Source organism: Falco punctatus (genome assembly GCF_963210335.1).
Source record: "Falco punctatus genome assembly, chromosome: 4".
Lineage (NCBI taxonomy): Eukaryota > Metazoa > Chordata > Aves > Falconiformes > Falconidae > Falco > Falco punctatus.
In genome coordinates, this window is record NC_137583.1 from 34018791 (window position 1) to 34031656 (window position 12866).

Sequence of the window (12866 nt, forward strand, 5' to 3'; positions counted from 1 at the left end):
AGGTAAGAATTCATTCAAACCTAAACTAAGAAGGATATAGTATAATGTTTTTTACCCACCATTACTGTGTAAATCTGCAATATCTTACTTTTTAAAAATTCCTATTAAAAAACAACACGGGCTTCTAATCTTTTCTCCACTCCGCCTGGTGCAGTTCATCTAATACTCCCACCAAGTTTTTGGCAGCTGTTGAACAAACTCCATCTATTGGGAAAGGGAGGAAACTGCAATACAGAACAAACTGCGTGGAGGATCTAAGAGAATATAATGTTGGTGCCTTTTGTTAAAGATATTCAACCTTGCTGCCTCTTCACTCCTTAACTTTGAGTTGTGTGGTGCAGGGAACTGAAATTCTCTTTCATCTGTTATTGACACCTCTTTTAGTAACACCACCAAAGTGCTCCACAAACCCCAAAACATTTTCTTGTATACTTCGCTTTTAGACCTAATAATGGATGTTTGCAGGTTTGTGTAGTCAAATCCAGAGCAGAGTATATGATGAAACTCTACCGATGCCAAATATGCTCTTATTTTGGGGTACGTATTTGCAGCACTCACCACTTAACTAACTGGTTGGTTACTGCCTGGTGGACAGTACTGCCCCTGTGCAGTGCCAGGGGAAATGAAAACCTGGGCAAGACCAGACAGAAAGTATAGTGCTGTTTGTTGCTTCACTTATCTCAAAGACAATGCTTGGGTCAAAGTGTGGCATCTTATGTACAAATGCACATGCCCTCCGACTCCATAGTGAAAAAACGCTGCTCCAAGCTGACTTTGCCTAGCCTGTGGCTGACACATTCCAAAATATATCAGAGGAAGTCAAGTCCAGCCAGTACCTGGTAACACAAGGAAACAATCCACAGTCTCTATTTGGCAGGAACAAGGCAAATACTAAAATAACAAAGAGATGTGCCAGTGAAGCAAATCCATGTCTTGGGTAAATGGTGATTAGAAAAGGCTGAATTTCTGAGCAGGACGAAGTTACAGCATAGTGAGGGTGTCATCAGGATAGGCTGATGTTGCATTTTTCTAAGGGAAAAATTATTCTGACAGACAAGCTAACACCACCTCAGAACATGGTGTTGCATGAATATGTATGAGAGTGCTGGGGTTTTGTGGAATTTACTTTTAGGGATGAGGATTTTTTTTTGTTTACTTCTAGTTTGGTATTTCTGATTATTTAATTCTTCACCTGTTAACAGTGAAGTGCACTGTCATACCAATTTTATAAACAACATTGCTTTATAAATTTAAAGATTCTGAACCATGAGCATTTTGTTCCTGCAGGAGCTGTGTCTAATCCAGACACACATGAATTCAGAAGCCTGACAGACCCAGGGTTCACTCCCTTTTATGGTGTGGACTTCATAAACTTGTGCTGATGGGCAATCTATAACTATACACAATGAAGGATTTACCAAAAGTTGAAGGAATGTTAAAAAGAAGTTAGTGACTCTATGACTGCTACCATTATAAACTAAGGCAGCTGGATTCAAACTGCCTTTTTTTAAGGAAAAAACCCCACCACTTTTGGGGATGTACAGCAACTGCTGCTTTTTGAACTACTGAAATAAAAACTTCTGGTAAAAATCTTGTTTCTCTTCCTGCTGCTATGTGACCAGCTACAGAAATATGTCTGATTTAAAATGGTATCTGTACCTTCCACTTACTGTGAGGCCAGGGCCATAGCTGTTGTGGGAATGTTCACCCACTTTTGCAGATCCTGTAATTCCACTGGTAAAATACCCACTGGATCTTGACACTTCGTGGTCACACACTGGTGATCAGAAAGAGCATTTTTTTAAATAAGCAAAATGATTAATAAAGTGGTTTGAAAGTGTGACTTACACATTTTTTTAAATATTTAGCCAAAATAACTGCAGCAAACAAAAGTATCATAAACATTGATATTTTTCCACTGTGCAGGCCTAAAAGAGTGAAAATAATATATCGGTGTGTGCCAACATTTCCTACTCAAAACAAACAATTGTGCTTTTCTTTCTTGCTGTCGTGCTCTCATAGCGGTATTTACTCACTTCAGTAGATCTTTAAAAAGTTCAGCCATCCTTCTTCTGTGGCCCTTTGACCCAAGCAACTTGAATTTCAGCAACTGGCATTCGGCCCCCACTGAGTCTACCGTTGGTGCCATGGAATTATCAGTGATGACACACTTCGCCTCGGATTTCTGTAGTCGATGAAGAATGCCCTTTGCTGTCAGCTGCTGCGTGCCAGGAATCCAGACAGCTACTGAAGGGAAGGAAGGGGAATGGAAAAACAGTCTCAACATCTATGAATGACACCTGTACCTGCACGCAGATTTCAGCTTATTTTGTTCTTTTGAGTGGGACAGAGCTGTACTAAAAGCAGGACTTGGCCTTAAATTTGTAAATACACTGATTTCTTTGATGGATTAAATGCTACATGAGGATTAACACAAGCTAGCAAATACTCTATTGATCATGGGAGAGCAAAATAACAGAATAACTTCCCTTTTTCTGAAAACACTGCCCCTGGAACATGCCATCTCTCTGGACTTGACTTCTTTGCTGGTAAACATAGCCATTGTCTCACAAGCCATACTGCTAGTGTTTGTGAGGCACCAGGATGCTCTGGGCTGTAAATGCTGGGGAGCTGAGTATTGAACAGATCCCACAGGGGAACATGTGAAACACTTTGTTAATTGTGGGCTAATTTCATTGCAAGTTAGCAAGAGGGTGCATATGTGAGGAATCACAAGTGCCTGGGAAGAGGAGAATGACAGAGGCACATGGCCTCACAGGGTTTCCTTAACAGCTAGAGCACGCATGAAAGTCCTAAAGGTACCATGAAGAAAAAACCTGGCACGAAGAAGAGTGGTTTTAACCAGCATGACACTAGTTCATCATCATTAGCATGTTGGTAGTTCTGAGTGTATTAAATGGCAGAGATCGGTTTGAGTCACAATTTCTGTACCTCCATACCATTTCTATGCTTTTACTGACCTGTTCTCACGCAAGCCAACTTCACCAGCCACTGATCTGGGATCCAGGCCAAATCAGAGTAACTGTCTCCTTGTTGCATGCCGCAGGCATCAGAGGGTACATTTGCCGCTTTCCTGGACAGTTCCTCAAAGATCCACCTCAGCCCTTCTTCAGCACCATCTACCCACCATAACGCAGGGGGTTTAGTCTTTTTTCCCCTCCTATAGGACAACAGGGTACAGTACAAATGCTTCATTTTAGAAACACATTGCCTTTACCTTAAATTTGAGGAAGAAAAGCATTCATCACTTATTCAGTGCTGGAGAACCCTGTGAATCAACAGAAATTTGCCACTGATTCCAAACGACGCAGAGAATTCTCCCTTAGAAAGAACTGTAAATGTCATTTAAGAAATTAAATTTGTATTCTTCTCCCGAGTTCTTCATCTTACACTCTGAAGAGGTGATAAAGTAATCAGCACAGAGAAAGAAGAATCTTTCTGGTTCAGGTCATGCCAACAAAGCAGCTGATGAATGCGAGTACCTCTGGGTTGTGCTCAAGAGTCTCCTGAGCCCTCAGAGCTCATTTTCAACTTCATCTGGAATTGGGCCTGTCTCGTACTTCTGAAAATTAAATCACAGTTTTAAAAGCATAGGCCCACACAGTGTGACCTTTAATCTCACCTAATTTATGTGTGAAGTGATCTCAAATGGATGCATGCAATGTGCTTTAAAGGGGGCCAATGCATTTAGCAGTAGCAGTGTAGTATGTCACCTCCTGAGCAAAAGCTTCACTGGGGCAGCAAGAATATGACACCTTATTATTTGTCTGAAGGTAAAATAACCTAAGGTTCATTTTCAGGGGAGCAGATTTTATCTGTGCACTTCAGAGGGCAAAACACCTTCTCCAGAGGCTGTTCCTTGCTCCTTGTTCACAGCCTGCCTAAACCTGTTTTTCCTGCAACAGGAACAATTGTGTCAGACAGGTGATACCTCTGTTCTGTTCTTGTTGCCAGGCTGGATGTAACTGCGTTTAGCACCACATCATGAACAGTTTGAGCCTGCAAAACCAGTCCAACATCCACAGAGCTCAGACTTACGTAGTAAGAAAGGTGATAGACCTATACTTTCTCCCCACCCCCCACATTTCCCTTCCTTGCATACAGCTTACATCTGGTTTGGGGTTCAAAGTTGTTCAGTTTTGTAGATTCCAAGTCCTTGATGCAAAAGATTTCACCTTTGGGATAAGTGGGTGAGGTGATGTTACACTGTATTTATCATTCATTTTACAGGTAGGCAGTAAAACACAGAGGTCAAACGATGTCCCTGGCACATCCAGGTAGGGTGCATGTCATGGCTGATGGGAACTGATGCAAGGTTTAGAGTCATTCAGTTCACAGTCTCATTTATGAAGCAACTATTTATTCATGCTCAATCTCGCTGGAGTTACTGATGAAAGCAAAGAACTACTGGGACTCACGGACAGGACAGCATGTGGCCTAAGGGATTTACAGATTCAAACTGCATGAGATGATCACCAGATTACAATCAGAACATAACCTCAGAGTCTTGGTTATTGGATTTGTCAGATCATCAGCATTAACAACCAGCATTAAATACTTCGGCATCAGAGAAGCCAAGTAACTGTTACCTTTTCCACTTCAGTCCATCTGTCCAGCACATCTGCAAAGCTGGAGTACTCTGGCACCTCTGGTCTGTACTGTTGTTTTCTGGCTTTGGAGAGATGTGAACTGGGCAGTGCTGGCTGCAGAGCTGGACAGATCTTCTCAGGGAAGCCTGCAGGGACATAGCACGTGGGATCTTCAGTAAAAAAATCACAGGAACAAGAGCCCTAATAGCCTCTTCAAGGTTATTCCTTACTGATTATCTCTCCAAGGAATGCTACAGTGATAGAGATACAAACCTGGTATTAGCCATTCCGTTTCAGAACAGCTTTTACTACTACACAGCGGAATACGCTGGAACAACAGTCCCAGCTGTTAACTGGAGTAACTGCTGAGGAGAGCTCCAGTTGGCCATTGTCTGGCCCCTGCTCTCCAGTGACCATCACGCAGCTGAGATCCTCACCCTGCATTCAACCAGCAACACAACCTTGTCATTGTGGCAGCTTTCCTATAATTCACGTTCTTTTCCTTTCTATAAGCCCCACTAACCTTGTAGATCACGTTTCAGTTGCCTTATATAGCAGAGAGGCACTGAATGCTACCCAAGCACTTCGGCTCTGCCTTCTGGAAATGAAATCTCTGACGCTGAGTGACAGTACAGAAGTAGCAGCGCACACCAAGACATTACACAGATAATCCAGCAATGGTGCACTAATTACCGGCTGACCACAGTGTCACTTGGTACAAAGATATTTACAGTTTTTCTAGATTATCAGCACTGGGGATATATTGGTTGCTAGGAATGAAATGAACATAGCAAAGCCCTGAAAAGATTCTAAGCATTGATATTTTAAACATCATTTTGATGTGTGATCAGCAAAAAGCATCACTTTATGAGAAAGAGAAACTTTAAAAGACTCCCTGAATAAGGAGCCAAAATGCAAAGCCTTACTTCTCAAAGAGTCAGCTTAGCAGGTCTGAAAACTCTGAAGGACTTATTCTCATGCACTGACAACTGACTTTGATTTACAAATTAATATAAAACCTGCTAGTTTCTTAATTAATAAGAATTAATAACTATCCAGCTGTGAAATCATGTGATTTTAGTGAAGCAAAGCAACATTTTTTGTATCTGTAACATTCAGTCTGTGTATGACAAAACACAGGAGATAAACCCAGCCAAATGAAAGACAGAGAGGGGCAGAGAGAAGAGGGAATGTGGACAGACAGGAGGCAAACCAGCACCGCTCCCATGCCAGAAAACATCCTGGTCAGCGGCTTGCAGGGGTGGGTGGAGGGTCAGTTCCTTTGTCAAAAGGCTGTCAGTCCCAGCTCACTGCCCCTCAGCTCACACCACCTTGCACTGCCTCCACCAAGTGGAGCGCTCTCAGCTCTGCATGTGTCCCAGCTCTGACTCCTTACACAGATCTCAGGCTCCTGGCCACATGCCCGCTCCTGCACCATTACCGTGTCCAGGGACAGGCTCCTGTGTTTCTTACATGTACTTTAGACTCACACAAGGGGCAGCCAAGTTCAGCACAGTGAGAAAAGCTGATAGGTTTCTGCAGAGCTCAGAGTGGAAGTAGAAAGTATGAGTCCCAAATCTCTCCTGTTTCCTTTTCCTCCCCTCCTCCCACCCACCAGCCCATGGAGGAACACAGTCATAAGACTTTGCTACAGGCAACCCATGCCTTTTACGCTCTGGCTGGGGCAACACGGGAGCAACAGCCCTGTGAGATTGGCTTTGTGACTATACAGCTCAGCAGGTAGCTCAGGAACCACACCAGTTCAGTTGTGACAACAGTGGGTGTTGATCCCTGGGATGCTGCAGCTGGTGCCTGCACCAGCTTTGTTCATACCTGGTGACTTGAAAGGTTTTGTAAGGGCTCTGCCACATGTTCAGAGGGCACACAGTTATGTGGTGCTCCAGCACTGCTGCCTCCTCTGCTCTGCTCCCACGGCAGAGGCAAGAGGGAACATGTGCTGTTCCCTCTGCCATGCAGGCCACAGTCCAGCACCACTGTGGGCACAGCTGCAGCATTGGTGCATGCCTCTACCTTCCGCCTCTCTCTCCTGCGAGGATGTCACTCACTAGGGACCTAGTGGCACCATAGGTTAAATTGGAGCATCAAGATTCATAAGAGCTTGGCTGCCAGAGTCCTAAATGGCTCCTGCTGTATCTCATCCTCAAACCATGCCTCTCAGGTCAGCAGGGAGATTGCTAATACACATCTACATCTTCGGAGCAGAACAGTCCTCTGGGTGATGACTGAGGGTGAAGCTGCAGCCTTTCCTGGCACATAGATCATGCACTTTTGCCAGAACTCCCTCCCGGGGATCTGCCACATCTGTTTGTCAACAGCACACTCAAAGGAGATGTTAACCAGCTCCCTGAAATGTTCACTGCAGCAGAAAGAAACTGATTCAAAACAGATTCCCCCAAACAACAAAGCTGCTCTCTGCCTAGCGGGAAAGGGAGACCTACAGGCAGTCTGCAGTAGTGACATTTTAAACAGCTCTTTGAAATGCATGTGGCGAAATCCTCCCAGAGGAGAGGCAGAGGAACAGCCTTAACAGGATTCCCTACCCAGAAGCTCACACCACCCCAGACAAGAAACAAACATTAAGAGAAAATGACAGCAATGGCTGTCAGTGACTGTCAGCAATGTGCCAGGAATACGTAGGCAAGAAGGTTTCCACTTTAGGAAGAAATTCGCAACTTCCACAGGGACCTAACTTATAACCTATTATTTTGGTAGTGCATACAACTACTTTCCTGAGCACTAATGGGCATTTCCAAGTCCCCCAGCACTTTTTACCACAGAGGTATCCTAGTTATGTTCTGAGTGGTTAATTGATTTCCCCTGCACCTCTCACAGGTGCCTGTAGAAATTCGTTTCAAACATGTCCTGACATGCCCAGCTCCAGAGACTATCACTGTAATTCAGCAGAACGTTGAGTCCTTCACATAACCCCAGCCCTGCAAAGATTTAGTGCCTTTTAACGTACGTGTGGTCAATAATCCCCCCAATGTCTAACACTGGCTGTAGAATTAGATGAGCCTCAAAGGCTTTGCAGGAACAAAACTTCAGATAAGATGTAAATGCCACCTCCTGTTGTGGTTATAACTGATAAATACTTCCATCAATTGCTTCCTTTTTTCCTGCTTTAGCCTGAGTGGATTCCGTGCATGTGAATAACACAATGGTCCTGCCCCTAGCGAGGCCTGATCAGCTGTCTCCTCCACCACTTCTCACAAAATGCAGAGGAACTTAATTCTCCCCATCCTTAATTGCCCAAGAAGCTCCAGAGTTACTGCACGGAGAGGGCCCCAGGGACAGGGATGCACAGGACACCTTCCTTTAGAAGCTGCGCTATGGACCATGATGATTTTCTGTCAGTGCGTGTTCTCTAGTGTCTCAGGCCTAAACTTACCTGTGTCAAGAGCTTCCATTTCAGCTGGTCCCTCTCCACCGGGATGCCTTCAGGAGCAAGCCGGGAAGCTGGGGAAGCTGCAGCTCTCCCCCGTGGGGCCTGCGGGTTGGTGTCTGAGACCGGGCCCCATGGCTGCGGGCCCCGCGGCTCTGCCTGATGCTGCAGGCCCCACGGCTCTGGGCCCCACAGTTCTGCCTGATGCTGCAGGCCCCACGGCTCTGGGCCCAACTCTGCAGACCCCACAGCTGCAGGCCCCACGCCACCCATGGACCCACACCACAGCCAGCACCCTGCCCCTCCTCTCCCCGGGCCGCTGCCTGTCCCAGAGCCATTCGCACCAACCCAGCCTTTAACGCTGGAGCCGAAGTTCGGGGGGAAGAGGAAGCATCAAGGGCTACGAGCGGCCGGAGTTGGCCACAGCTGAGCTCGAGTGCGGAGAACCGAGCCCGGGGAACGCCGACCACGGCAGGTGCGAGGCCTGAGGCGAGCGGCGGCCTGCGGGTCGGGCGCGGCGGGTTCGGTTTTTGTCGCCTCCAGGGGCACCGCGCTGCCAGCGGCAGCAACCGGCTGCCAGCGGGGCCTGGAAGGCTGCCGAGGGGCGCACCGGGGACCCCACCCGCCGCCTGGGATCCGTGCTTCCCTCAGCGCCCGGCGGCGGGGCTGTGCCAGGCCGGCTGCCGCGGGGCGGCGCTGTGCTGCGGCGGCGGCGGGCGGGCGCTGGGGCCGGGCGGGCGCTAGGGCCGGGGCGGCGGGCGGCGCGGCTCTGACGCCATCGCGGAGCGCGGCGGCGGGTGGCGGTCGATGGCCGCGGCGGAGCCGTCGGCGCGCAAGCGGCGGCCCAAGGGGCACTTCGCGGCGGCGGCCGGGCGGGCCAAGCGGCCCCGCGGCGGCGGGCGGCAGCTGGAGGCCGGCATGCGCGGCATCCTCATCACCTGCAACATGAACGAGCGCAAGTGCGTGGGGGAGGCCTACAGCCTGCTGGGCGAGTACGGGGACCTGCTGTACGGCCCCGAGCAGGTGCGTGCGGGCCCGGCCGGTGGCTTGGGGCCGGGCGGGAGGCGGCCCGGCTCCCGCGGGTGGGGCAGCGCTCGGGGCCGCCCCCCGTTCTGCACGGAGGAGGCCCGCTGGCGTTGGGCGCGCGGGGCTGGGGGAGCTGGGGGCGCCACCCCGTGCAGGCCGGCGGCAGGAACGGCCCATGCGGGCACCCCCAGCCCCGGGCGTGCCGGGGCCCCGCCGGCGGCCGCGGGGCTGCGGGCACCGGTACCCCCGAACCCTCGAAGCAGGGACGTGCTTTGTGTGCAGTTCCCAGATCCCGAGGAGCGGCTGTCCGGCAGCGACAGGGAGGAGGACGAGGACGACGTGGAGGCGGCCCTGAGGAAGGAGGTCGGCCAGATCCGCGCCTCGACCGAGCAGAAGCTGCAGCGGTTCCAGTCGGTGGAGAGCGGCGCCAACAACGTGGTCTTCATCAGGACCCGCGGCATAGGTGGGACGGGCGCTGGTGCTGTGGGGCTACACCGCTCCCAGGGGCGCTGGTGGCGCTGGTGACCGGCCCTGGGACGCTGGTGATGGGCCACGGAGTGTGACTTCAGGAAACTCATATATCGAAGACAGACGGGGTTTCCTCTTTCCCTTGGCACTGTCACTGAGTTTTGCCATTGGCAGAGCCACTACTGGTAGAGGAATCTGCTTTGATCAAATAATCATGGATTATCCCATTTTAGTACAGTGAACCAGCTCTTTACAGAAAAGGATGTGTGGCTGACAGCAGTGCAGCACAGCCAAGCCTGCGTTTCCCCAGCCTGTTAATTAGAGGAAGGAAGATAATCAGGAAACGCCTTCAATTTGTTTCTCACACTTAGATGTTTTTCTTGCAGAACCCGAGAACCTGGTGCACCATATATTAAAGGATATGCATGCCACTAAAAAGAAGAAAACACGAGTCATTCTGCGCATGCTGCCAGTTTCTGGAACTTGCAAGGCTTTTATGGAGGATATGAAAAAATACACAGAAACGTTTTTTGAGCCTTGGTTTAAAGCCCCTAATAAGGGTACTTTTCAGATTGTTTACAAAGCACGTAATAACAGTCATATGAGTAGGGAAGAAGTAATTAAGGAATTGGCAGGTATGTATGGATTTCACACAAAACTAAGAACAAGTATAAGCAGGCCACAACTGCATGCGTAATGTAGGTCAGATTATTAAAAGTGGTCTTAATGGTTGTATGTATTTGTGGCTTAAAATCTGTACATTGAATCACAAAAGCTTCTCTAAGACTTACAAAAGCTTGACATCAGTATTCCTTGTTGGTGTCAAGGTCTTAAGAGACAACAAGCAGAAGAGAGTACAGCATTGTGGGTAATTTGGAGTGTCAGTTATATGTGCTTTGAAATGACTGCTATCAGACTTTCTGGACGCTATATTGAAATAATGTGTCACTATTTCCATTGAATATACAACTCATAGCTCCACCTCACTAGAGTATTTTGTTTCTTGGTAATTGCAGTGGGATAGCGTGCAGTTACTTCAGTCTTACTGGTGGTATATTCTAAGGGTCCTGCTCTGTTGTGCTATTTTAAGCAATTATAAAATGAGTAATTGGTAACAAGGGGGATGTTGCCTTCTCTCACTTAACTTTTATCATTTCAATAGGGCACGATTTTGCTCTGAAGCATTTTTTTCCAGTGTTTTTCAAACTACCTCTTGTTTTACAGGAGTTGTGGGCAGCCTCAATCCAGAAAACAAAGTTGATCTTAATAACCCACAATATACCGTTGTGGTGGAAATAATAAAAAACGTCTGTTGCTTGAGTGTCGTGAGAGACTATGTTCTGTTCAGAAAATACAATCTACAGGAGGTGGTAAAGAGCAACAAAGACAACACGCAACAAAACCCATCATGTCTGACAGAAGAACAGAACTCGAAGGTAGTAAAACCAGAAACTGAGGAGGAGGAGAAGAGCTCAGAAGAAGTAAAACAAGAGAACAAGAATCAAGGTGAAATACAAGCTGAGCCCAAGAGGAACGATGTGCTGACAGTGTAGAAATGTGGTTGAAAGGAAAGGTAAACACAATCGAAACCTATTTTTAAAAGTTGCCCTAGAGTTCTGAAAGGGCATTTTAAAGAGGAGAGTGGGTTTTGTTCTGAAATCTTATTTTTAAAATCCACATGTGTAAGAATTTTAATGCTGGTTGCAGGTGGAGCTGACGTTACAGCAGATGTGAGTGCATCACCTTTATGGTGAAGCTTGCTGTCATTTTACTTCTGAACTGCCTTTACCTAGCACAAAAAGCTTGTGTGTGTGTGCATGCATATGTCGATGTGACCATCCTGACATATATTGACTCTCCTTTGTTACATCTGATGGCTACAGAAACCAAAAGGCAGTGCAGAATCAGCTCTATCGGGAAGCATTGGGAGAAGCGAGAGATCTGAAAAAACAGTTGCTTGCAGAGGATTTTTAAGGCAGCGATCTCACAACTTGTGTGGCTGCAGAACTCTGATACATTTTTCTGTATGAACAACAAAATGAGCTAAGACTGATAATTTCCTGTATGATGGAGGATTACACATATATATATATACACACACACATTGCCCTACAAGGATACGCTAAGTCTTGAAAGTGAATGGGAAGAACTGCTATGATCAAAATACTTGAATACTATGGGATGATCTAGAGGATAGATTTTACTGTTCTGGAACAGTTGAAGTACAGTGGAGGCGTTGCAGGTGGCTTTAGCAAAAACTACATATGTGTTTACATTAGCTGTGCATACAGCAGTTACTGGTTCATAGAAACTATTGTATCACTTAACAGAATTCTTTTGAGTAATTTCCTGTAAATAGCCTTTTCCTGCTCTTTCCAAAGACTTAATCCTTGGGTGGCATGGGGTTGGGGGGTGGGTGAGTGATGAAGTCATGGGTTTTGGTTTTGTTTGGGTTCCCTCCCCCCCCACCCCCCCTTAGGTCTCCAAAATTTGAATGTAAATACTGCTTGAAAATTTATTAGGTAAAAAGTTCTCCATTATACTATACTGGTTAAGGGGAATGAAATTGAATTTTTTGGTAATAGTTTTAGCTTTACAGTATTAATTTTAGTTCAGGCTGAAAGTAATGTTAGTGAGTCTTTCTGGTGTCTGTTACAGCAGCTCTTTTGATATCCCAGTGACTTTTAAGAACCAACCAAATCCAGTGCAGCTATAACCTGCTTTCCAATAGGGTTTTGACTATGCTTCCTGTTCAACTGTCTAGCTTTAGCATTTCATTTCTAGCGTAAAAGCCCCTTCCTAACAGGAAAAGACTCATCTTCAAGCACACCACTTGCTGCTTGTCTTGGTCTAATGAAAAGGATGTGTTCAAGTGTCTCAACAGTTTAATTTATAATCTCAGAAATTGTTATAGCAGTTGGAAAATTAAGATGACTTTTTTCCCTAGTCCTGTCTCCCTGACCACCCATTTATTAAAACTCTGCTTTCTTACCTCCATTGGTGTTTTTTTTTAATTTTAAAACTTTTTGTGTGTGGATTAAACCCAACAACGTCTAGGTCACACATAGGAAAGAACCATTTGAGGGCAACTGTAAATGTTTATTGGTAGGTGATATTTGTGATCACCATTTAAGACAGTCCAATTAACTTACTAAGGACAGAGTCAGGGATAGTTTCTGAGTTTTTGTTTGCATTTCTCCCCTTCCCTCCTCCCCTCCTCTTCCCCCTCATATTTGCTTTCCTGCAGGACCTACAGTTCTTCAGAAGAAACTGCTGAATAGCTACCACTCATTTGTCAAGCCTATGTCTGATATTTAGATGCTGCCTATGCTGCAGTCTTAAGTATGTCTGCATTCTTT

At 46.7% G+C, this 12866-nt stretch overlaps 2 protein-coding genes across 7 annotated transcripts; one reads left to right on the top strand and one right to left on the bottom strand.

Moving 5' to 3' along the window:
• Positions 1–24: 24 nt before the first annotated feature.
• On the bottom strand, positions 25–8727 carry LOC308063567 (acyl-coenzyme A synthetase ACSM3, mitochondrial-like). Of its 6 annotated transcripts, XM_080386708.1 has the most exons (7): positions 8215–8673; positions 8020–8172; positions 4611–4756; positions 2982–3181; positions 2037–2247; positions 1660–1762; positions 25–836 (listed from the first exon to the last, which is right to left on the bottom strand). In XM_080386708.1, exons 1-6 carry the CDS (start codon positions 8284–8286, stop codon positions 1705–1707), a joined length of 840 nt encoding a protein of 279 aa, XP_080242834.1. In that variant the 5' UTR covers positions 8287–8673; the 3' UTR covers positions 25–836; positions 1660–1704. The 6 variants fall into 6 exon arrangements, 4 of the variants coding, with proteins under 4 accessions (XP_080242834.1, XP_080242832.1, XP_080242831.1 ...); XR_013927988.1 differs by having other exon boundaries at positions 1660–1777; positions 8020–8727; XR_013927989.1 differs by having other exon boundaries at positions 1671–1777; positions 8020–8673.
• A 32-nt stretch (positions 8728–8759) lies between these two features.
• THUMPD1 (THUMP domain 1 NAT10 acetyltransferase adaptor) lies at positions 8760–12504 on the top strand. The gene is made up of 4 exons (XM_080386696.1): positions 8760–9036; positions 9322–9502; positions 9894–10142; positions 10732–12504. The coding sequence occupies exons 1-4, from the start codon at positions 8821–8823 to the stop codon at positions 11058–11060; spliced, it is 975 nt and encodes a 324-aa protein (XP_080242822.1). The 5' UTR covers positions 8760–8820; the 3' UTR covers positions 11061–12504.
• The last annotated feature ends 362 nt before the right edge of the window (positions 12505–12866 follow it).